A 25,608-nucleotide genomic window follows, 5' to 3' on the forward strand; every position below is an offset into this window, starting at 1 on the left:
CAATAGGTGGGGAGAAAAAAAAGTAAAAATCAATCATTTTCATACAAATAGGCTTGAATCAACTGAATATTATAAGTAAGAGCAATTATCATGTCTAGGGTGAAAATAAATTAATTCTGCTTGATAGGGATGGGTGTATTTATTAGATAAGCTAAATATGTTTCTAGGTTCTAGTCCTGAAGCAGATGCTGGTCCCACTGCTGGTGACCCTCCTCCCCCCAGTAACCAGTACCCAGGTCAGCCAGGAACCTCTGCAAGACTGTTGCAGAGATTTTAATTTCCTTTTTTTAAGTACCTTCCAGATTTTTAAGCAAAGAATAGACAACAATAGAAGTCTGAAAAAAAGTCCAATTGGGCCTACTATTAAAACCTCTTCTTGTCCTTTGCAGGTGCAGGGCAATAGGACATTCTCACCGGAGTTTTGGCACCGACTCTGGTGGTTAATGCACTCGCTGGAGAGATATAAAAGCAGTTCATTTTTTGTTCACAGGTTAGCAGCATCATAAAATAGCACAGATGGTAAATGTGCTTGATTCAGAGTATAAGGAGTATGTTACAGATTTGCATATAATGCAGGATAGCTGAGTGGACTAATGCCTCAATTGCTAAATCAATGTTACTTACCTTCAGTAATACTCTTTGTAGTAAATAGTGTACCTAATCACAGAGTCCTCACCTTTGAATCCTCGGGTGCTGAACTAGATCCAGAACATTTCTGCAATAGCTCCTGAAAGCCAGAAGGCCTACCACACATAAAAGGCTAACATTTACAAACAAGTGATGCAATGCTTGAATTAATCTCAGCCGCTGATAATTACACTGGCTTTATTTTGCACACCATGCCACCTCAGTTTGAACCCAGCTATTGGCAAATCAATCTTGACCCTGCTCCAAGGGAACAGCCCACCCCCGATCTTCAAAGCCAGGCCCTCCCTAAACCAGAACACATGCAACCCAGACCAGTTTCGTCCTAGTTAGGGGACATCAGCTAACTGCAGCTTTGCTTCAGTGACACAGTGTGCATGGGAACCACTTCTGGGCATACTAGCCTCACTTAGAGCAACAAATTAAAGTATGCGAAAAAAGTGGCAGATGGAATGCTTGAATTAATCTCAGCACTAGTAATTACTTGCATTCCAATACATCATTATTTTGCACAACAAGCCACCTCAGTTTGGACCCAGCTATATGCAAATCAGTCTTGACCTTGCTCCGATGGGAACAGTCCAGCCCGAACTGCTAAGCCCAAAATACCTGGCTGAAGAGCCCTAACTTGAGCAGAACCGGTCCTGGGTTCCGTATGTTTAGCTTCAGGGAGTACCTGTCCTGCCAGCTATGGCAGCCTTGGTATTTGGCCACCCCAGCAGTGCTGGCCATAGGCTCAAAAGCTTTGGGCCCCTGCGCTAATTTATTTTATTCAAACTTCACACTTATCAGTCCCCTGTGACCAGCGTCCTTTCACAGCACTCTGACTGCATCTATTCAGAGTCAACAGCCTGGCTGCAGGGGTAGGTTAAACAGTGCCGGCTCTAGGCATCGGAAGTGTGGGCAGCTGCCCAGGACCCTGCACTCAGCCCACCAACTTGTGCCCCGCACCAGTGTGATACAGCCGGGACAGGGCACAAATTGGGCACTCAGGAAGGAAGCCCCTCCCTTGGCCTCTATTATGGTGTAGGGAGGTGAACCGCAGGGGAGTGGGGCCGGTCCCAGTTGCAAGGAGACATATTCTTTAGGTGTGTCCTGCAATTAGCCTTCAGCAGCACCCCCTTCCACCAACAGCCACAAAGAGGCACCACGGGATGACCATTATCCTGCTGTTTAGCTCCCTGGCAGTATTAACTCTCTCTTATGATAGGCAACCCTCACACCTTCAGCCAATGAGCTGTTTACAAGTGCTTGAGGGTTGTTGAAAGGGAGGGGCTGCAGCCCAGGACGGGGCTGCATGAAGTAGCTTCAGGGGCACCTACTGAGATGCAAACAGCCCTGGATATGTATGGAAATTAGAGGGGCCCTGCACATTCCCTTTTTGCCCAGGGCCCCAAAAATCCTGGGGGTCCCGAGGTTAAAGATCAACAATATGCATAAAAGACCTACAGTATACTAGAATAAATTGCAGTTAAGTAACCTTCTCTTGGACAAGCTCTTTACCGCGTTTCTGTTTTCAGTGTCTAATCCGAAACCTTGCGCCGATTTTTGTCTGACCCTCAAGCGTCTTTGTGGCACTCTCGGATCCGCAAACCTGAGGCACAATTCCAATAGAGCAAAAGAAACAGGGCGGTTGGCGCTCTTACACATAGGGTGCATTCATTTTAAGTGCCTTGTGTCAGATCCTGGGTGGCATGAGTAATATGCATAGAGGCTATATCGAACTATAGCATAACACAAAACCTAGCATACAACTTAAAAACAAGTTCATGCAACAACACCTAAAGAGCAGGTTTCTCTAAAGTTCGCCTCCCTCCCCAAAACCCCGTTGAAATCTACCAGCATGACTTAGGAGGATGTTAGAACAAAAACTTACGTATGATGGGTCCCGTAGGCAATATCCAACTTGGCCTGAGGTATGGAAATAAAATATATATATTATTCAATGTAGAATAGAGTTTTGTACAAGAGATAGCTGAGGATTTGCTTCCCTCTGCTGTTCAAAACAATGAATAACTCGTGTAGCTCAAATACAGAATGCAGTTTCATATTTTAATGTACAAAATATTAACCAGAAAGGAATCCTTAGCAAGCAGATTATGAGAGATATGGGGGGATGTTCGGTGGAGCACTATGAGGGTGGTCAGTGGTGGGGCGGGGGGGTTTTGAAGTGAAGTGCAGTGGGGGTGGCTGGTGAAGGGGAGTGCGGGTGGCTGGTGAAGGGGCGTGGGGCGGGGAGGGCTGTAAGAGAGGGGGATTCTTTTATTTCCACGTAAGCCAATTCACCTCTGACAGCAGTAAACAAGAGCGAAGAAGTGTGTGGAAACTACAAACTAGTTTTCCAGTAAGGACTCAAGGATGCACACTCTATGTAATACATAATAACCATAATAGTAGAAAACAGGGTAATGTTTGAAGTAATGAGCAGGTGACATGGAGGGGAGGGCGAGGCCCGGCTCCAAGTTTTTGCTCTGGGAGGGCTATACAGAAGGATGGTTGGTCCATGGAAATGACTGGTTACTGGCTAAAAAAACACAAAGTGTTTCAGAGATCTGATATTTTCCGTGTTGGCATTTGTCCATTCTTGACATTATTAACAAAATAACTACCAGCCAGAAGCTACATACTTGGCTTTCTCTGATGTGCTCCAAGGCTTTGGGGGAGGGAAGGGACGCTGCTTGTCAGAATTTTAAGATGCAGAATTTAAGACAGCGCCATCAACTGTTGCTTTCAAAATCTTCACTTAGCACAAACAGGGTGGAACAAAAGGGTGTATCCTGCCTTAGCAAGAGGGTCCTAAAAACCAAAAGTCATTCATATCTTTGTGAGGGGAACTGTGTAAGGGTCAGATAAGCATTTGCACAAGGCAGGGCTACAGTGAGCATCATGTAACATATAATCACTTGCTGTGCAAAAAAGACAGAGATGCAGAATGACGTCAATGTTACTTACCCACCCATGAGGTGACCAATAATCATGCATGTGCTCTTGTCAAGAGATACCTCTCCCCCATTATCTTATCTGTACTGCTTGTTCTTGCTTACGCCAATGCTGAACTTGTTAGCATAGTTTTTGTGGCTTTTACAGTATAAATACCACTGCTTGTGAACTAGAACTTTTAACTTCAGTCATGGCCTCTATGTTGAGACTGCCTGTTGTTCCCAGCTGAAAATCGATTAAACCTATATTACTTTTTCAAATTGATATGTCTTATTTTATTAACAGATTTCCTTCTAAGAACACAGTTGTGTAAATATATGTATATATATATCAGTCTCCACTGGGTAGTTCTAGTTAGGTCAGCATTCCTTTAGGAAATGCATTTCTTGTGTTGCTAATAAGATTGTCACTGATTGACAAATCTCCACAGAAAAAGTGTTCTTTTTTCACTAGATTGTGCATTGAAAGTTTCAGGGTCATCTATCAACCAGGGGCTACAAAAAAAAGGATCCCAAAATGCAAAATTCCCATGCATTTTCTATATACGTCTTTAAGAAGGGGAATGTAAATACTGTTGAAAGGAATTGCACCAAATTTGGCAGGAAGCGAGATCTTGATTTGCAGACTGTGCTTTTTGTAATTTTGTGTAAATCCTTTCAGAGGATACCCCAGCCCCTCCATTGGGGGCCAGAACTGGGGGAAAAAAAAAAAAAAAAAAAACTTTTGCAGCAATACAGTGGGACTCCAAAGGGACTGGGGGAAAAAAATAGTGGCCCAGGGCAGCATTGATTAATTAAGGGGAGGTGGCATGCGGTCCCCTTTCCCGAGCCTTGCTTGGAACCACTGGGCTCAATTTATTTAATAAATGGAGAGGGGGGTGAAGCCCTCCTCCTTTGGTCATTTTGCACCCTAGTGACCCGATCCCTGGGGCCCAAAGCATTTAGTAAGTGAAGAGGGCAAGCGGCCACCTTCCAACAGGTGTATTCAGCTGTGGAGACCTTAACACCCAAGGCCTAAAGAATATTTTAGCGGAAGGGGGATTGAGTGGCCCCCTCTCTAAGCCAACGTGCTGCTCATGGGTGCCACGAGTGGACACCGGGGCACCCATCTATTTAAAATAGAGACCCCATGTGATGGGGTATCAAGGGACAAAACAGGCTCAGGTAGGGGAGCCTTCTTCCACTTTTAAAAAAACAGCTTTGGTGGATGGGGGCTGCCGGGCCTTATAAACATCAGCAAAGGCCCCCATCCCCCTTTAAATTAAATTAGGCACTGGTTAATGAGGTCTCCATGGTCTAATGAGACTTGGGGAGGGGGGATCAAAAGGTCAACCTTAGGCTGCATACAGTAAATGCTGTGCACGGTGTGGAGTTGGCATCCTAATGGACATTTCCCCACAGGGCCTGGCAGCAGGCCAAGCCCTGTGATCAACACCCGCTGGCTGCCCACAGGGAGTTGGAAGTAGAGCCTGGCAGCAACACCGGCCCTGTGGTTGGTTGCTTCTGGGTGGCTGCCTGCAGGGAGGTGGACGCAAGGCCTGGCTGCAAGCCAGGCCCTGCGACCAGCGCCACACCTTGTGCAACAAAAGGACATGTGCATTGTGAAATTGGCAGCTGGGGGAAGGGGGTTGGAGTGGGGGCTGGCTGTCTCTGGGTGGGCTGGTCTTGTTGCTGACACCCTGCTGTGCAGGACCAGCATGGGGGGGGGGGAGGGATGGTTTTATATGATAATACATAGTTCACGTTTGAAAAACACCCTCTGAGTTCACTGAAAATACAAAGGTTAAATTAACATTACAGTCAGGTGAATATGTCAGTGACAACAAGTCATGAATGATGTAATATGTGAGGTTATAAGCAGTGCATGGCGGGGGTGCACTTTATAGTTAGCTCTGCTAACTATACCTGGTGAATTTCTATGGTTTTGTGAGCCAAAAACGTTAATGTTGTCACTGACATATTCACCTAACTGTATCTTTTTTCAGTGAATTTTTTAGTTGTTTTTTGTTTTAAACAAAAAGAAATTGTTTTATGGTCTTTTTTCATACCTTACTATGATGTTACTTTAATTTATATTCAATAATGTTTTGGTTCTTTATTGCACAAAATCAAATATTATAAAAACCCATAATTCACGGAACCTGTGAAATATGGAACATATTTCATGGCTGGCTAAGAAATATTGATTTATCATAATCATGACATTTTCCAAACCAACACTACAAACCTTTAAAACTGTGAGGCCGATTAGGCTTATGCAACAAGGAGGACCAAATTATGCGCATCTAAATTATGCAGCAAAAATACAAGCTATGTGGCATTTTCTCCAGTATTATTATTTCATCCAACTGAGAAAACATTTTTGGTGAAATCAAAGAAATAAGCAAATTGTTGCAAATGTACGGAATCCAAAATTATTTGGTAAATGTTTGTTAGACCTGGCATCCTTGGCGTGGTTTACCCTAACTTTTTGCCCTCTGACCTCCTGTTTTCTGACTTCCTTTTTGCTGCCTTTTAAGATTCTGGGCACTTTATCACTGCTGACCAATGGTAACATGCAGGTGCTCTGTACTCTAAAACATGGTAACCTTGGCTTATTCACAATTGGCATATTTAATTTACTTGTAAGTCCCTAGTAAAGTGCACTATTTGTGCCGGGGCATGTAAATTAAATGCTACTAATGGGTCTGCAGCACTGTTTGTGCCACCCACTACAATAGCCTTTCAAACAGGTCTCAGGCTTGCCACTGCAGAGCCTGAGTGTGCAGTTTTAAACTGCCATTCCGATCTGGCAAGTGCACCCACTTGCCGGGCTCAAACCTTCCTTTTTATTACATGTAAGTCACCCCTAAGGTAGGCCCTAGTTAGAACCAAGGGCAGGGTACAGTGTATTTAAAAAGTTGGAAATTTATTTTTAAGTTTAATATGTCCAGATAGTGAAAAACGTGTAAATTATTTTTTCATTATTCCAAGGACTCTCTCCCCCAAAGGATAACATTGGGATTACCTTGAAACATCTTTTAAGGGTAATTTCTATTTAGGAAAAGATGGAAATATGGAGTTTGGTGTCTCTGAACTCACAATTTAAAATCACAACTTATGGTGAAGTCGGATTTTAAATTGGAAGTCTGAAAATGCTACTTTTAGAAAATTGCCATTTTATTACTTTAACCATTCAGTGTCTCTGAATCCACGTCTGAGCTGGGCTGGGTGACAGCTCTACTTTGTGGATTCCCTCTAGACAGCCACAAACACAAGAAACTCCGCTGCATCTGCACACTGATGAGTCTTCCTGGGCGGAGGGAAGGCGAGGGATTGACAAACTTCAATAAGTGGTGTTCTGTCTCCACAAAAAAGGAATGATTACTGACCACAGGTTGCTTAGCAGACAGGGCTAGGATGAAAAGGACCGATATGCTCTTTAAAGTCTCCCCCACATCAAAGGCCGTTTGGAGTCTAGGTGCTAGACCCCAAACGTCACTAAATCAGATTTCTACTGGAACCAACACCACACTGCCAGGAAAAAGGGCTGCTGTGCTGGCAGGAGGGACTGACACTCGGAAACTGCATTGCTGTGTTGGCCTACTGCTTGCTGTACTACTGCCACTTTGATACTAGCTTTACTGTGTTTGCCTGCTGCTTCTTGCCTGCAGTGAGAAGGACTGGACTTGTTCTCTACATCCTTGTACACAAGTGTCTCCAGGGGCTTGCCCCCTGTTGTTCGGCAGTGTCAGGGACATGTAAGACTGCAACTCTCCTAGTGCTGCTGGATTGTGCCATATGTGTTTTCTACCCTTGCCTGAGGTGCCCCTCTCCAGTCTTGGGCCTCAGAAGTCGATTCCACAGCTAAAGTGTTTAAAAAGCAATGCATCACTCTGAATGTGGCAGAAAAATTAGTGCATCGCATCTCTGATAGCAAAGCAGCAGCTGAATGAAGCCAGTGGAATCACAGACTGCATGGCCCGACGAAAACGCTCCACACAACCCGACAACGATGCATCGCATTCACTTCTGGGGAGCCCAACGACGACGCGTGCCCCGGGTGCCGTAAAAATATTGAAGCATTGTGTCCTTGGTGTCATCGAACTGCCCCATCAAAAGTACTGCTCAGTGGACCCTGCGTAAGTTCTGAAGCCAGCTTACCCTCCATCGTGGTTGGCCTGGATTTTGGATTTGCCCAGGTCCTTTGTGATCTCTAGTACCCTTTGGCCCGCTATTGTCTTCAAAGCGCTGTTTTCACATTTAAATTCATAACTCAACTTCTACTTATTGAATTTTTGTCGTTTTCATCTTGTTTTCCTCAGATAATTACTCTCTATTTTCCTAAACTGGTTTGAATCTTTTTGTGGTGTTTTTCACTGTGTTACAGTAATTAAGTGCGGCACAAATACTTTACAAAGTGCCCCTTAACCCCTTCGGTGCATATTACAGAATGATTTTGTCATGCGCATCGATGCTTGAGCGGGAAGGACGGAACCAATCCATCCTCATCACACAAGCCCCAAATCCCTCTGCTGTTTACATGCACTGCGTGCTGATGTCATTTCACTAAAAACATAAGTCAAGTGAGTCTATCAGCTCATTTCACTTACACTGCCTCGGTGCTCGTGGGACTATCTCAGCTCCCGAGCACCTAGGCAGACGGAAGAGGTATCTCTGGAAAGGGGGAGAAGCGCCCTTTTTCAATGGTACCCTTCTCTAGTGGGTCCCTGCCTGGGGATCGGCGCAGGAGGGGGGTCACCAAGTAGGGAGCCACCCACTAGATACCCAGGAAGGGGGGAGCGGCACCTTGGACAAGGGCTTTTGCTCCCCCCTTAATTTGGTGCCATAATAAGTCTTTCTGCCCCTCCTAGGGGGATGATGGGGGCAATAGCCCCCAAACTGCCCCTCTCAGGGGGGGGCAGAAAGGCCATTAGAACCAGGGACTATTTTCTTAAATTTTTAGGGGCGACACAAATACTTTACAAAGTGCCCCTTAACCCCTTCGGTGCACATGACAGAATGATTTTGTCATGCGCATCGATGCTTGAGCGGGAAGGACGGAACCAATCCATCCTCATCACACAAGCCCCAAATCCCTCTGCTGTTTACATGCACTGCGTGCTGATGTCATTTCACTAAAAACATAAGTCAAGTGAGTCTATCAGCTCATTTCACTTACACTGCCTCGGTGCTCGTGGGACTATCTCAGCTCCCGAGCACCTAGGCAGACGGAAGAGGTATCTCTGGAAAGGGGGAGAAGCGCCCTTTTTCAATGGTACCCTTCTCTAGTGGGTCCCTGCCTGGGGATCGGCGCAGGAGGGGGGTCACCAAGTAGGGAGCCACCCACTAGATACCCAGGAAGGGGGGAGCGGCACCTTGGACAAGGGCTTTTGCTCCCCCCTTAATTTGGTGCCATAATAAGTCTTTCTGCCCCTCCTAGGGGGATGATGGGGGCAATAGCCCCCAAACTGCCCCTCTCAAGGGGGGGCAGAAAGGCCATTAGAACCAGGGACTATTTTCTTAAATTTTTAGGGGCGAGGCTGCCTATGTGGGCATCCAAATGCCCCCACCCCTCCTCAGACACAAATAGAAACAGTCTATCTGCCCCCCCCCCGGGATGGCAGAGGGGGGTTATTACCCTCTAACAGCTCCCCAGGGAGCGGCAGAAAGCCCACGAGACACAAGTTATTTCTTTCTTTTTATTTAAAAAAAAAGAGGGGTGGGGGCTGACCACAATGGGCATGCCAATGCCCTCACCCCCAGGCACAAATAAGAACAGCCTTTCTGCCCACGTGGGTGGAGGGGCAGATGAAAGTTATTACCCCTGATCTGCCCCCCAGACACCAGGGATTTCTTTTTCTTATAAAAGAGGGGTGGGGTCTGCCCAATGCCCCCACCCCCAGACACAGATGGGAAACATCTTTCTGTCTCCGTGGGGGATGGAGGGGTAGAGAGTCCACTGGACACCAGGGATTACTTTTTTCTTATTTGTATTGGTGGGGGCTGCCCAGCATGTGCATGGACATGCCCCTCCAAAATAGGGAAGCAGTCTTTCTGCCTCCCCAGGGGGCAAATGCTGCCAATTACCCACCTGCTCCCCTGTGGACAAAAGCTTTCACCCCAATGGCAAGCAAGAGGATCTCTGATTTTGTTGGGTGTTGTTTTTACAATTTAGTCCAGGAGAGTTTGGCCAACTCCTAGTATCATCCTACTTGCCAAGGTGAACAGCTGCACTTTTTGGGCTTGGGTAAGCTGCCACCTGGATGAACCTACCAGACCCAGAAAATTCTGAAAACTAGACATCTGGGGGAGTCCAGTGTGGTGTAATTCGCATCCATCCCACAATATTTTCTTACTCACAATGCCCTGCAAACAACATAATGTGACTAAAATCATACACTTTCCTTGACTTTATGTGCCATCTTCTTCCACAAATAGAAATAGACTACACACTTTCTACAACCCAGCATTCCCCTTGGTCTTCCGATAAAAATGGGACCTCACTTGTGTGGGTGTCCAAAGCAGAGTCAGCCTAAAAACGTATTTTAAAAAACTGCCCGTTTGTACACGCTTTAGTTCCCCCTCCAACTATACACGTTTTTGGTCCTTCCCTGTTGCAGGCACTTGGCCTACCCACACAAGTGAGATATATTTTTTATCATGAGATCAAGGGGAACACTGAGCGGTGGGAAATCTATGGCTCCCCTCAGATTCCATAACTTTAAATCACAGAAATGTGAGGAAATGTGTTTTTTTAGACAGATTTTGAGGTTAACAAGGGAATCAGGGCAAAAAAGATGTGGCGGGAGCCACAAAAGTCACCCCTCCCTGCACTCCCAGAGGTGTAGAGTTTTAAAAAATGTACAGGTTTGCTAGGTTTCCCTAGGTGCTGGCTGAGCTTGGGCCTACAAATCACAGCTACAGGAAAAAAAGGGTCAGTTTTGCATGGAAAACATTGATGTATACATGTTGTGTTTTGGGCCTTTTCCTGTTGTGGGCACTAGGCCTACCCACACAAGTGAGGTACTATTTTTATTGGGAGACTTAAGGGGACACAGAATAGCAGAACAAGTGTTATTACCAATTGTAGTTATCTGCATTTGCACCTTCCAAATGTAAGATACTGTGTAAGAAATAAATGATTTAGAGAAATAGCCTCTAATTCACATGCTAGTATGAGAACCCACAAATTCAGAGATGTGCTAATAACCTCGGCTTCTAAACTCCATATCCTGTGCCCATTTTGGAACTACAATGGTTTCCTTGATACCTACTTTTCACTGTTAATATTTTACCGTATGAATTGCTGTATACCCAGTAAACACTGAAAAATCGTGGCAATGTGCAGCTCTGTTACTGCTCCAGGTACCTTGGGTTCTTGGTGAACCTACAAGCCCTATATGTGCCGGCAACCAGAAGGGTCCAGCAGACGTAATGGCATATTGCTTTTGAAAACCTGCCATAGTCAGAAAAAGTTACAGATGAAAACGTAGACACAAATAGATATTTTTTAAACTCAATTTCAATATTTTTTTCTTTCAACTGATATTTTCTAAAGGAAAACATTGAAAGATCTAAACAAATTGCCCTTGCTGAATACAGAATTTTGGCTACTCTTCAGAAATGTATACCTTTCCAGGATCCACCATTGATCTCAAACCCATTTCTGCCACTAAATGGAGGGAGGTTGCAAGCACAAAAATAGGAAAAATGGACTATGCCCCTTTAAAATGCCAAAACTGTGTTGTTTTTCTGATTCAAGTCTGCCTGTTCTTGAAAGCTGGACAAATGGTGATTTTAGCACTTCAAACCCTTTTTTGATGTCACTTGCATGGACAAAACAGACACTTTCTTCTGCAGCACTTTTTCCCCATTTTCCCCCATAGAAAACTCAAAATTTTGCTAAATGTTGCCCATTTTCTAGGACTCCTCCAAAGGAATGCACAAACCCTGGGTACCTTTAGAATCCCCAGGATGTTGGAAAAAAGGGACACAAATTTGGAGTGGATACCTTATGTGGACAAAAAGTTATGGGGGCCTAAGAGTCAACTACCCCAAATAGCCAAAAAAAAAGGCTGAGCACGGGGTAGGGTGCCTAGCAGCGAAGGGGTTAAGGTAGGCCTGACTGCTCTGTGTCAAGCTGCCACTGGGTAAACACAGGTTGATTACGGGTATGTATCTGACTTGCCCGGACTAGGACTGTGGTCCCTACTTGGGCAAGGTGCATACCTCTACCAACTAGAGATCACATTTCTAACAATGCTGCAGAACACCAATCACCTAAAGCCACTATCACCATTGCTGTTTTTATTAACAATGTATTCAAGAAATGCAAATAAAACCTAAACATTCCAATTCCCCTCAATGTCACTGGTAGCAGCACTTAGAAGAAAATAGATTTTTCAAGCTAACTACCCAAAAATATCTATGTAATATAAACAATACATAACTGTACTAAGGAGTAATATGATCCTATACTGCCATCCTGTCATTCTAATTAGATGTACAAACCACTCACTTTCAGCCTCACGGTTTACAATGTCACCAGTACACCTCACTAGCAATATTGGACCATGTCCCCTGTTATGTATTATATATCAATTGTGTAAATGGTACTTAGCATGCATAAAGTGAACTGACCATAAAAGAAACTTTATTCATTTAGGAAAAACAATACTGTCATGCTTTATACTAAACAAATATAGAAAGCATTTATGCTCAGACTAGAGAACACTATATTGTACACTACATATCTCTGTTTAGCCCCTTATTTAACACAAATAATTCATCCCACGTTAAGGGTACACAGGGGCACCCTGCAAGCCTTAAGACTCCCATTTCAAAGGTACTACAACACATCAGTGAAAGTACTTTCAGATATAAAAGTGCTACAAAAATTCATACCTAATTCGAATGTTCATCAATATTACAACATATAAATTCCTGTATAATTTAGGAATAACTGAGGTATTTTTATAGTGTTATCATGCCTTTTCGTTTTGAAAAGCACCTCAATTATGTTTCAGTACTGTTTAGATTTTGTTCCTCATGTTCCTTTTCTTCCTTACATAGCAGTTGTATCTTTTAACGTCTATTGAAAGATCTGTTGTTTTTATCTTGAAATATATAATTGTAGCTTCTTCCCTAGCCTGGGTCCCCTTCAATGACTAGGCCACACATGGAGCTGTAAAGCACACTTCTTTATTCCTCTGCCTGCGAGTAAGCATGTTCTGTTTGAGATAAACTTCTTCCAGTAAAGGCAACAATATGCTTTTTGAGCATTTGGGCGTCCACTATAATGTGCAAGGATAGTTTCTAACCCAACCGGGCTGGTGTCGACTACAACATCTGTATGAAGCTTTGGTTTAAAGTATACCATTTCCGTAGCATTTTCATTGATATGTTTGATTCTCTTGAAACCTTTCTCACATTCTCACATTCTTATGACCACTGAAAAGAGACATTTTTCTTCATTAGCTCTCGTAAAGGAGCACCAACAATGGAAAAGACTTGTATGCATCTGGAACAGTAACTGGCCATGCCAAGAAAAGAATGAACCACTGAAACATCTTGTAGGGGTGGGGTCAGCATTTGACAAAGCTTGTACTTGTGCAGGATCAGGCCTCACACCCTCATCAGAAAAGATATGGCCAAATAATGTCTGTTTTGTCTTGTTGCAATCACACTGGTTTGCATTCAAGGTCAAACCTACCGACGTACTTGTGGGAGAGAGCTCTATTGTGCTCCTTCTGTGTAGCTTCGAAAACTAATATATGATTGCTATAATTGAATGCTTTCAAAACAACTGTATGATGCACTGAATGACATCATGGAAAAGTTCTGCAGCCGATGACAGACCAAAACTAAGGGCCTCATTATGATTTCGGCAGTCAAAGCTGCTGCAGCCAACAGACAGCCAGTGCTGGCGGTCTGCTGACTGCCATATTTGGAGTCTTTGGAGGACTTCTGCCCATTTCTAGGTGGAAGTCCGACTCCGTCGGCTTGGCTGATGGAGTTAAAGAGGTAGGTGCATCGCCACACCAGCAAAACTCCAACTGCCGTATTACGGGTCGTAATATGGCTTGGCGGAGTCTTGCTGGCGTAGTGGTGCCGGAGGTGCAAAACCGCCGGGACCCATCCCCTCCCGGATGATGAGCTCGCCGGAAAAGGTAAGGTGATAGTCCGAAAGGGGTGTGGGTGAGGAGTGTTGGGTGCATGTGTGTGGAGTGCGTGTATGTGTGTGCGAATGTGGGTGTCTGAGTGCATGTTTGTGAGTGAGTGAGTGGGGGTGCAAGTGTGTGTATGAGGGGGTGTGTGTGCATATGCGGAGGGGGAGTGTGTGAAAGTATGTGTGCGTGGAGGGGCTGGGGTGTGCATGAATGCAGAGGGGGTGGGCTGTGAATGATTGTGGATGGGGGTGCATGTGTGAGCGAATGTATGTGGAAGGGGTGAGTGTTGGAGGAGGTGGGGATGTTTGTGGGTGCGCATGCATGTGTTTGTGTAGGTGGACGAGGAGCGCTGGTGAGTGTATGTATGCGGTGCATTGGGGTGTGAATGTTTGCAGATGGGGGTGAGTATGTGTGAGTGGGGGTGTGTGTATGTCAGTGTGAGAGCAGGAGGGGGTGTTTGGACGGATTGTATGGTTGGGGGGGTGTTTGTAAGTGTGTGGATGGGTGGGAGGGTGTTTGCAAGTGTGTGGACGGATGGGGGGAGTGCATGGAGGTGTGGGGACATGTGGGCATGTGTGTGCCGGCAACAGGAATGAGGATTCCTGTCGCTGGGTGTGTTAAGGCCAGGGTTTTCGTGGCAGGGGGACCACCACGAAAGCCTGGCAGTCTGCAGCCTTGTTATCCAGGCCGGCAGCCTGAGGCCTGCCACTGGGCTGGAGGTGCTCACTGTCGGCCGCGTCTGTGCGACTGCACTGGCAGGCAAGATGGCATTGTGGAGGTTTGGCTTCTGCCAAACCCACAACTTGTAATGCAGTGGTCTTAACTGCTGGGGCAGGGTGTAATGTAACTGCAACTTTCTTTAAGTTACAACTGATAATAACCTTTACTCAAATCAAATTGGCACCATTCAATTTTGTTATCATGATCATAATGTGTGGCCTTGGATGTTGTTCTCGTTCAATTGCTTTGTTTGCCTGACTCATGTCAAGATATAGGTGCTCAGCTCCTTCACTATCCTTTTTGGGCACTACTACTAGTATGGGAGAAACCCATGGTGTTGCAGCAGTGGACGTTCAATAATTTCATACTTAAGTAATGATTCAAGTTCTTTTTCAACACCTTCTTGTTAATGAAAAGCAACTTGTCTAAGACCAACATGGCGGACATCCTCATTAACAAACAGCTGTACTTTCATAATCTTCAATTTTCCTAGACCATGAAACAACAAAAGGAATTGTATTACTGTTTCATGATGAGCATTCAAGTTGTAATTCACAGAAATCAGTAACTGTGTTGAAACTGAGCAGACCCTTGCTGTTGTACCTTGAAGCACATATATTGGTGCTTGTACCATCACTTTCTTATGTTTCACTGTTGCTCCAAATGATCCTTGACTCTTCATGGGTGCCGATCCAGTCCATACACTTTGGTCTTCGACGGCGTAAGCTCCAGTAATCATGAGAGATCACTGTATTTCTCTTCAGTCACTATATTTATTGATGCACCACCGTTGATAGTGAAAGGTACTGAACATCCATTTATTTTCAATGTAATCTTTGGACAGTGTTTATATGACTTTGCTGCTTTGGCATGTCGGCATTTCTTTGACATTTTTATTCACATGCGACTAGTCTAATGTGCACGTTTCTCTGAGGTAAGCATCGGCATGGCACAATCACTTTCTTCACTTTCACTTATTATTGAGGCAGAAGAACTGTTTGACAATGATTAGGATGACAATCAACTTCATTTATTATCTATTTGCCTCAACAGATGTCGCCGTTTGGCCTTGTGGGTGTATGTTGAACATTGCTTCTGGAACGTTCTGGTGGCCATTTTATCTTCATGCATTGACGCACTTACTTTTCCTTTTGATTTACATATCATGACAAAATGGTTTTCTTTGCCACAGCCTTTGCATATTTGTCCAATACGTGACACTTTCCTTTCTGTGGGACCACATCTGGAACACAACTTCTTTTTTATGCATAGGCATCACTTTGTGTGGGGGGTGGAGGAGGGTGAATTAATCAAAAAAATAAAAAAAGTCAGAAAAATAAAAAAAATCACTTACCTGCTTTACTGCCACTGTGCCGCTCCTCTCCTGACCTACAGGCACAGGCTTCCTGGCCTGCCCTGCAGTCAATCCGAACGCTGCTATAGCAGTGTTCGGATTGGCTGGGAGCACCAAGGCAGACTGGGAGCCTGTGCCTGCTCTCTCCAGCCCGGCAACTGTGTTGCTGTGCTAAAGAGAGCCCAGTATGCATGTGTGTTTGGCCGGCCCGTGACGAGCGGCCAAGCATACATACACACTGAGGGGGGGAGTGCTGAGCACTCCCCCTCATTCCCATCATAGCCCATGGCCCTGCCCTTATACTACAAAATGATAATAAACATAGTTTATTATCATTTTGTAGTAAAAGCTTTGCAGCTACTGCTGCTGGTGGGGTGGGTTGGCGATGCCCCTCCGCCATAGCGGAGGAGCCGTGCCTGCTCAGCAGGTTTTTCAGCTGTGACTACCATCAACACTCGCCCCAGACTAAGAGTTTCTCTCAGCATTCTTTGTCTGAACAAACCATCAAGCATCCAAAGTCACATGGCTTCTTCATCATTGAATTAATTCAACTTAGTGTTAGAATGTGTTGCGTCTTTCCACAAATTCACTAGTTGTTTCAACAACTCTTTGATGTTCTTGGCTGAAAACATCGTTTATAATCACAGTTTGGTACTGGATTGAACTTGAGATTCAACACAATTTTAATCTGACAGTATGTGACTTCTTCAACAGTTCTTTGCATTTTCTTTATGACTTCTTTTACACGATCACCGGCAAGATTTTTTTAGATATTTGATAATCTTTCTGTTATCAGTCTCTTCATCTGTATCAATGAAATCTTAAAATGTCTCTATGCAGGCAGTCCATCTATTGCCAATATTTTGCTTTTTGGCGGTATTGCAAGGTAGTGGTGGTTTCAAGAAGGCGGCAGCATTGTAACTGTTCATGGGAGTGGCTGACGTTGAGGGTGGAGCTCTGTCAGATGCTGTTGGCTGTCCCTGGGAATCTGCATCATCAATGAGGATCAACAATGGTTCAGCCTCCAGGTCATCCAGGACAGTCTTTAAAGTGATGCCCTTCTTCTTGGTCTCCATCAGAGCTCCGTCACTCATGGAGACCTCTGGAGTTGTTCTGAGCCGCCACTTGGCAGCTTTGATGGCGTGCTGCTTCAGGTATTGGACAGCTCAGTAAGCACAACCCCAGGGTCTCTTCTTGGGTCCACCCCCCCAACCCCGGTGCTGAGGTCGTAATGCTCCACTTATCAAGACTCAGGTAAGAGTAATAGCAATATGCTTCCTTTTTACTTCTGTCAGCCCACACTATTATTCGTAATATGTATCAAATTATGATTGTTTTTAACTGCGCTTTATAAGCCTGGTTGAATCCGCCTTCAACATTAATGTGCCGTACAATGGATAACTTTATTTTGTGTGGTAGCTCGGTACCTTTCTATGATCTTAGTTGTAGCGTCTTCATCAACGATGCGTAGACTTCTTAGTGAAGCCTTCTTTACATTCACATGCTTTACACCGACTGGAGCTGCACTTTGACTTCACATATCCCAACCGTCAATTTGGCACTTCGACGAAGCCACTCGTGGCATGCACAAGCAGATTGCTTGAACCATGGCAAACTCTCCAAGAGGGCAAGGGTTACTTATCCCCTATGTTGTCGCCAGTTGTAGTGTGCTTCCTAGCCTAGGTACCCGCCTATGACTAGGCCACACATGGTGATGTAAATCACGAGTCTGCATGTACCTGTGAACTCCAACATTCTAAACCAAGCTTTCATTCCATTTTAATCTAGAGATTACAGCACACGTTTACAATGTCCTCTAGAGTAAGAAATGTTCCTTTATAAATCATGCAAGGCACTACAGTAACCACTAGTTTTTTTTGTGTGGAATCTGCTACCTCATACTTTGTACCAAGAGTTCTTAGTAGTTGCTCAAGAGGGACCTATTTTATCTACCTTATAAGAAAGAAGATCTGGGTTGACCCTGCTGGGAAAAAAAAGTGTCCTGCCAGTTACACTTAGGGTCCTGCACAAGGAATAATTCTATCACTTGTAACCATCTACATATATATATGGTGTGAATCAATGTAATGATGCAGAGAATGTTATTTTATTATAAAAACGTTTCTTTTGTTAACGTTTCCATTAACTTATTTACTTTATGCTGCAAGTGAGGAATGGCCTCACAACAGGCAGAAAATAAAAAAAACCCTAAGTAAATCTATATCCTAATTGTATGCACATTTTAATTGGTTTTCTAAAAGAAGAACAATCCTGCATAGAGGGTTTCTGTCATAGCACTGTTTTCAGCTCCCATGCACCTTGCGATGAAAGCCTGCAACCGCGTGTATGTTCGGAATATCCTGCCTTCACATCTCCCCAGACCTGCAGCCAGCCTAAGTCCAAGGTATTACTTCAATAGATGATCAGGCGGGGCCCGCGGGGCTCTGCGCCCTTGTAAAACATTAAGGTGAAAAGCTCTTATTTTTCTGTTTGAACAGCCAGCTCTGGGCCATGATAAGCCTTGCAGACGGTTAGAAGGAGGAGTAATGTGTAACGGAGGAAGATGGAGTACAGATTAATACTACGTCATTAGGAGGATGGGGAAATACTTTGCCTAACTGGTAATGGAGTGTTGCGTTACTGAGGAAGGTCGGTGTTAGGGTGGTTGGTATTAAAGGAGTGCTAGCAGTAGGTACAGGTGGAGAAGAAGCGTGGCGCGTTACCGCAAGGGAGAGGGCCTGTGGGAAAGGTGTCCTGGCGCCTAGAGCCAGGGTGATGTGTAAAGCGCCATAGACAAGGATCTTCAAACAGCAGCTGCTGCTGCGCTATCCTGCACCTCTGTGCAGGAGTGAGGCGCCATATACTCCTTCATAGGAGGAGAGGCGGAGCAAAGGACACATTCAGGTTAGCTCACCGACCGAGGGAGAGTGGAAACTTGGAAATCAAGTGAGACGTGTAGAACGACCCGCATGATAACCTAAATGGTGGCTCCCTCCGCACCCTCATGCCGAGGAGCTGTTCTGCCATCCCCAAAAGTGACCAAAGTGAGGGGCCACAGGCATGGACTCGAGGGCACCAGATCTCACACGACTGAAATGAGAGCAGTGGGATAACACCGACAGACAGGACCGTAGGAAGGGAGTGGGAAGCAAATGTCAGATGCCAAGAACTTCCCTGGAGGGTTGATGCACTGTCAGGATACTGGAGACAGCAGCAATGGATGCTATGTACTGGCCAGGATCTGCAAGGGTTCCTGCAGAATGGAAGGATAGGAATACCCTCGACAGAAGAGCAGGATCTCCTTTCCTATACACTGATTGTACGATGAAGGTTTCCAATGTGCATCCTTTTATGTTATTTCTCCCCACAGTGCCAGTCTTGTATGTTACTGAAATAGTGCAAGACGGGCAGTGAGTGCCAGGTTTAGCCTTTGGAGCAAATTCCTTTGGCAGCGTCTTTTAAGCCAATAATCGTAAATGGGCCCAGCTTGGCTCAGCATTTTATAAGTGAGAATGATGCAGGAAGCAATATATGGAATAAAGTACCCCCTTATGTACATTATAAGGATATGGGAAGCCACTGAGGAGTTCTGTGACTGTATAGAGGAAGGAGGCCGAAGGCCCAGGTCCTTTACAAGGTCATGGAGCTCCAATTTATTTTATTCCTTAGAACACATTTTCACACCACCACCCACCCCTCAGACCACTTAAATTCTTGGTACTCTAGGTCCTTCTTAGGGAAGAAATAGTATGGTTGCAGACTCAGCGAATACAAGTATAATCCACAGTAATATGTTGCAAAAACATGTTAGAGTCCATTTAATGTACATCAGATTAAAAAGATGGCACCTCAGAATGATTAGTAACATGAATAGATGTATATACTTTTCTTTTTTTGTAATTAACTATAGCATGCAAACTGATCATATGAATAAAAACTGTTTCAAGCGCAGAAGCGATGATGCTCTGTGATCTGCCTTTCACCTTGGCCGCTGGGTCTGACGGGAAGCATTATGACGTCGCAACCCAACAATAATGCGTTTTTACAGTTAAGGAACTACATCATTTTCCTATTACAGGTGACTAGATATGTTACAACGCAACTGCTATAAAGAAATTAGAGACAGGTTTTAATACTGGGACTGCAGACTTCCATGCATTTTAAGGTTAATAAAAATGAACGATGTGGTGCTCGCAGGTGACTGAGTACGATTTGCTAGAACTAGTAAGAAGTTCGATGTGTTGCCCGTGGCTGTGCAACAAGGATTGCTGCAAGTGGTAACAGTGATGTGATACATCATTCAAGGGAGCTGGAGTCATTACATTTTATGTTGAACGCGGAGTATAGTTTTGAATCACAACTTTGTCAGTAATTAAATTGCATCTGTGTTGTAATTCGCTCTCAGTGGTCTCGCTCCTTTGGTGCCTCAAGAGGTTGGGCAGCGCAATGACACCGATGAAATACCAGACTCGCCCTTTCTCCTCCTAGATTCCTGGCACAGGGGTGCGTTGCTTAGCAGCGAACCATTCCTCATGACTACTAGTCACCCTATGAACCGTGCCTTAGCACCAAAACACCACCTTTCAAGCAGTAGACTATGCCCTAGCCACCCTGAACGGCTGGGAATATTGCATCTTCACTATATTAAAGAGTTCAGCTGCTTTTAACACTGCAGACCATAAAGCACATTTGAAAGCTTTCATTCAATGGATGAGGATCGAAAGGACAGTGCTAGATTGGTTTCTCTTGCTTAATGCAGACAACAGCTCCTGAATTAGAAATTCCTAGGATCCTGGCACTATTTAGCAGACGATTTATTGGTTCCAACAGTAGTTAACCTTCCGCCCCCCCAACAAGCCCTCGAACATGTCTTGAAAACAATAAATCTGATTTGGAAATGCTTATTAAAAGCAATAATGAATTACCTTTGAGGGGAGACGTCTTTAATACAATTCTTTGACCTTGCTTTGGCCAGAAATAGGGAAAAGGCACTTTTCCTGTTAAATGGAAGTGCTTTAAAATTTAATTTGAGATAAATATGAATGTCCCTCTCTCTGACCACTGGAGAGTGAGAAGGAGAGAATATGCCCGAGACAGAAAATAGAAGACACTTAAAATTTCAACAGTGACTGTAGTACATAAAACATAATATGGGCGTAATATACAAATCTGAAAAAAATGCAAAATTGAATAGTCTTGCTGGGAATTGTTGCAAGGTATTAGCAAAATACATATTGAAACAATAGTAAGCCTGACAAATGTTTGCTTTTGCACTGAAACGTGTTCTTGACCAGACACATCAATCAATCAGAATTAAAGTCTAGGTTTATGGGTGCAGTAACAAGAACATTCTTTGAGGTATGTGGTTTATAGGTCTTCCTCAGATTCATATAATACAATACCGATGATAGGTTACGCCTTACGGACTCTAGCTCTGGGTTCAGACTAACACTTAATTGGTTCACCAACACACCAGACAGGTCACTGTATTGACCTGATTTTTGCTAATTTTATCTTTTAATTCTTTCTAATAAACGGCTTGTAAGTTGGTCAGATCACCGTTCTATAGCTTTTAACAGACTGATGGGACAATTAAATCTCATGCCAAGGGCTAAGAGGCCCCCTTTAAAAGAGTTTTTTACTAAGATTTCTTCCCAAAAAAATGTCTCCCCTCTCGGCTAATTGTCCAAACTTACTCCTCACCTGGACACATCAATTAACAATAATAATCAGTGAATTAACGAAGCTTCAAAACAAATTCCTCCTCTTAAGTAATTTAATTTTTACAAGCGAAGTGCTTGAAAGGTTGTGGCAAAGGACTATGAAAGTCATGCTATCAATCATTATAAAATTATAGTGAAAAACACCGTCCCAAACTTTATACTGCTCGTATCGCTTTAGCCAATGATGGCACTACAGACATGTCTATAGTGAGGGAACTAACCAATCCACTTGCCTGCTCTTCCCACATTACACCTTCATTTAAATTGTGCAAACCCTGTCCATTTATTTTTCCTCAAACGTATTTCTGATAATTGTGCTGTAGTTCCCTCTATGTCTCTCCCTAACGCTTCATAGGTTGCCAATCTGTGCATTAAGAAAATAGAGTTTCTGAACTTTCTCTCAGTAACAGTGATAGACAAATCAACCAATGCTCTGATTATTAGGACCGTCTTTCATTTAGACCCTTCTCCTGTCAAACTATTTCATCTGGTCATCGAAATTATTACCTGCGTTGTGCACAATGCCTCGTTTTCTAGGGCTACTGTCCCTGTTGAGTGGAAACACGGGACATTGATTCCACTGCTAAAGAAACCTTCCGCAGATCTGTCTATCCCTAGCATGTTCCAGCCATATCTCTGTTTTTATGTCTAAACTGGCAGCGAAATAAGCCAATAGACAACGGCCCACTTGTATTGATAATTCTTCTATCTGTAAAATGCTCATGCTGGATGAGAGCAGCCATGGACCAGGTGCAGATGATTCAGGACAAGAGAGGTGTTGCTGCTGTCAAACATTTCGATTTATCTGTAGCTTTAGTCACTGTGTCGTCCCATCTCTAGGAGCTTGCATTTAGAGGCAAGATTCTTGGTTGGATTAAATCATTTCTGCACAGACGTGTCCATGCTGTTTCGAATCCTTCTTACACGTCATTGTTTCGCAAACTTAACAGTGGTATTCCTCAAGACTCCGCTTAAAGCACCATGCTATTTAACATATGTCACACAGCTGACCAAGCTCATTAGGTTTTTCAGTCAGTAGGTCATGTCCTATGCAGATGACACCCAGATTATTCTCAGATCAGAAGGAGCTGTTTTGGTTCCACAATCTACTTTTTGTTAATTTATGTCTGCAGCAGCTCAACTCAGACAAAATAGAGTTATTTGTTCTAGGAGGATCTTTATAAATCTTATCCCACCACTGGTGGTCATAAACTTTAGGCTTGTGCATGTCCTGCCCCGGTGGCTACAGTACGCAATCTAGGCTTCATTTGAGTCGAAAATTCTGTCTGCCCCAAACTGCTAAACCCACTTATTTATGTTTTTTTTTTTTTCATTTAAGACGTTTAAGAAAAATATTTCCTCTTTTACCTTTGGAAACTTGGTTTATGTATGTCTTTCGGGCAATTATCAGGTCCCGATTAGACTAATTCAGTTCACTTTAGTTTACCCTTCTTACGTACCATCAAGAAAAACAACTTATTCCAAATTTGGCTGCCAGAATCTTACTGGGTCACTCTCAAACAGGGCCTACCTCTCATCAACTTAAATATTTTTACTGTTTACTGATTAAATTCAAATCTCTCTGCATCTGCTACAAAGTCATTTATGGCTAAAGCTCTGGATTTATTCGCAATGTCATCACTATACATTGGCCAGTCCGTTTTCTGTACCCTACTGCAATCTGCCTACCTATTCCCTTCAGAGTTTGTGGTTACAGAAGTGGCAGATGGTCCTTTGCAGCTGTCATGCTTAGAACGCTCTGTCCTCTTTCAATCATCTCAATCCTGATCTCTTGAGCTTATGAAAACAGCAGAATACCTTTGCTTTCTCTGACTAATATTTTTGCCAACCTGACTGTACTGTTTTTATATTTCAGCACCAGGATGACTGCAAGGATAGTTGTGTGCCCTGCAAAAATAATATGACAATGAATTTAAGCTTGACCAGCATTTCAGTATCCAAGCAACATCATTTATGCTGAGTGAGCCTATTTTGCATTGCTCCTAAAGAAGCCTACGTTGGACTCTTCCTTATGGACATTTGCATGGTCATGCAGTGAGGCTACAAATAGTCATTCGTGTCAATACATCTCATCACATATCTGAAATCTTCATAGAGGGCCCTCAGTTCAGTGTCAGAGGACTCTTCTTGCTACTTTGACAGATGGAAAGACTTGTGCTGTGAAAAACAGTTGTTAGTGCAGACCTGGCAACACAATTTGGGTGACAACATTGGAGAAGTGAACGAGGGACATTTCACAGCAAAGCAAAAGAGAAATGTCTGCAATTTGTGACTGTTTGTTCTTGGGTTGCTTATTCTTTTGCATTCATTAGTTTAAAAGTACTAAACCCTTACACCACATTTAGGAGACTTCATTTTGAAGACATGATAGTTAGTGAGTTCGTACAAGAAGCACATTAAATATTCCAATTTCCATGTGTTGTATTGAAGTACTCCTTCCTTCAGAAATCTGTATTTATTTCAAAAGAAAACAAATGAGCCCAAAAAGCAGAGACCATGAAATCATAATCACCTGACAAAGACGAACATGTTCATACGGATGAGCATCCTCATGCAGCCGCGCCTTGGATTCCCGTTTCTCTCCATGAACTATCAGTAAGGGTTTGTTCCTAAAGAGAAACACAAACCCGGATCATTTGATTTACATTTCACCGCAGAAAAGCCAAGGCGGATCAAATCATGTCTCTGAATAGAAGCACAAAGCCCCCCACCTCCGTACCACACAATTTCCTTCATTTTACATCTATGGCTCATTTAGTAAAATACATATCATATTTCTTAATCAACCTAAAACGCCCAAAGCCCCCTTGAAGAAGTAGGCCTACCAAATACATGCAGAATACGGTATCACACATTTGGTACTAGTGCTTCAAGGTGATCTTTGATCCGATTAAATCAATCTACATGTGAATACAAAAATAATCTGGTTCATACTGTCTTCTAGTGTCTTCCAAGGGACAAATTAGAGAGTTTACATTTCTCAAATCTTGTAATTAACCATTGGGATAGGAGATTAGAGACAGGAGATTGGATATTGGAGATTCGAAATAGGAGATTAGAGATATATATATATATATATATATATACACACACACATATATATATATATATATATACACATATATATAGATAGATATCTATATATATATATCTATATCTATCTATATATATATATATATATATATATACACATACAGAGAGAGAGAGAGAGAGAGAAATAGCGCTCGCTACCCAGTATCCTCCTCCTGGATTGCTTAACTGTTAGCAAGTGTGCCATGTGACTCCATTCATTTGTATATGTAAATTTGTGCATGCACGTGAGACGGTGAGAACAAGTATACATCAATCTGCGCATAACTGTGCCAGACACTATAGGTATGTGAGACCACAGGTATCGTGTCCGACTATCTGTGTTTCACCCCAATACTATTTAGTGTATCTGTGTACCTGTTTAACTGTGTCTATGAAATGCAAACCCGGTGTCTGCTCTGATGTTATGTGTCACCGTACTGAGACTGGAAGACTATAAGCCAGTGAGTTAAAACAGAGTGAGTAAATTAAGGAAGAATGTTATTTTCTTTATTGTGAAGTTTGCAACAAAACTCTTGTTAGGTAAGGGCCAACCACAATACAGCCCAGTGTTCAAGGACTGCAAAAAGACCTAGGAAGGAGCCCTGAGATTTTTCTGGGTAAATAGTATTATTTGTTCAAAAGTGTTTATTTCAGCTACCTGTGTCTGTTTTACTGTGGACTCTGTATTTCAGGCAGCCTGGCCTCTTTTAAAGTGGTGTTCTTCTTAAATGCGTTTTTGCTGTGACTGTGTGAATTGCCGTGCTAGTTTGTGGCACATAACCCCCCCCCACCTTTTTTTCTTCTAAGTAAAAAGCCTACATATATCTTGCAGAGGGTGTTTTTAGGAGACTGTTTTAATTTGTTTCTGTGATTTAAATTGTGTTTAAAAACTGAGTGCACCCCTTGTTTTTTGCTTTAAAAAAAGCCTGATTTCAGAGTGCGCACCCAGCAGTATTCCAGTGTTTGTTGTTTAAACAATCTCT

The 25,608-nt window shown here is 43.5% G+C and overlaps 1 protein-coding gene across 1 annotated transcript in view; it reads right to left on the reverse strand.

Annotated features, from left to right (window-relative positions):
• The window catches only part of TDP1 (tyrosyl-DNA phosphodiesterase 1), a 787,135-nt gene that overhangs the window by 644,137 nt on the left and 117,390 nt on the right, over positions 1–25,608 (reverse strand). Inside the window, exons 5-6 of the mRNA XM_069208192.1 lie at positions 24,066–24,162; positions 2,522–2,556 (exon numbers count right to left, since the gene is read on the reverse strand). Coding sequence (XP_069064293.1) covers positions 2,522–2,556; positions 24,066–24,162 — 132 coding nt within the window. The remainder of the gene's footprint in view (positions 1–2,521; positions 2,557–24,065; positions 24,163–25,608) is intronic.

This window comes from Pleurodeles waltl, chromosome 9 (genome assembly GCF_031143425.1).
Source record: "Pleurodeles waltl isolate 20211129_DDA chromosome 9, aPleWal1.hap1.20221129, whole genome shotgun sequence".
NCBI classification, from domain to species: Eukaryota; Metazoa; Chordata; class Amphibia; order Caudata; family Salamandridae; genus Pleurodeles; species Pleurodeles waltl.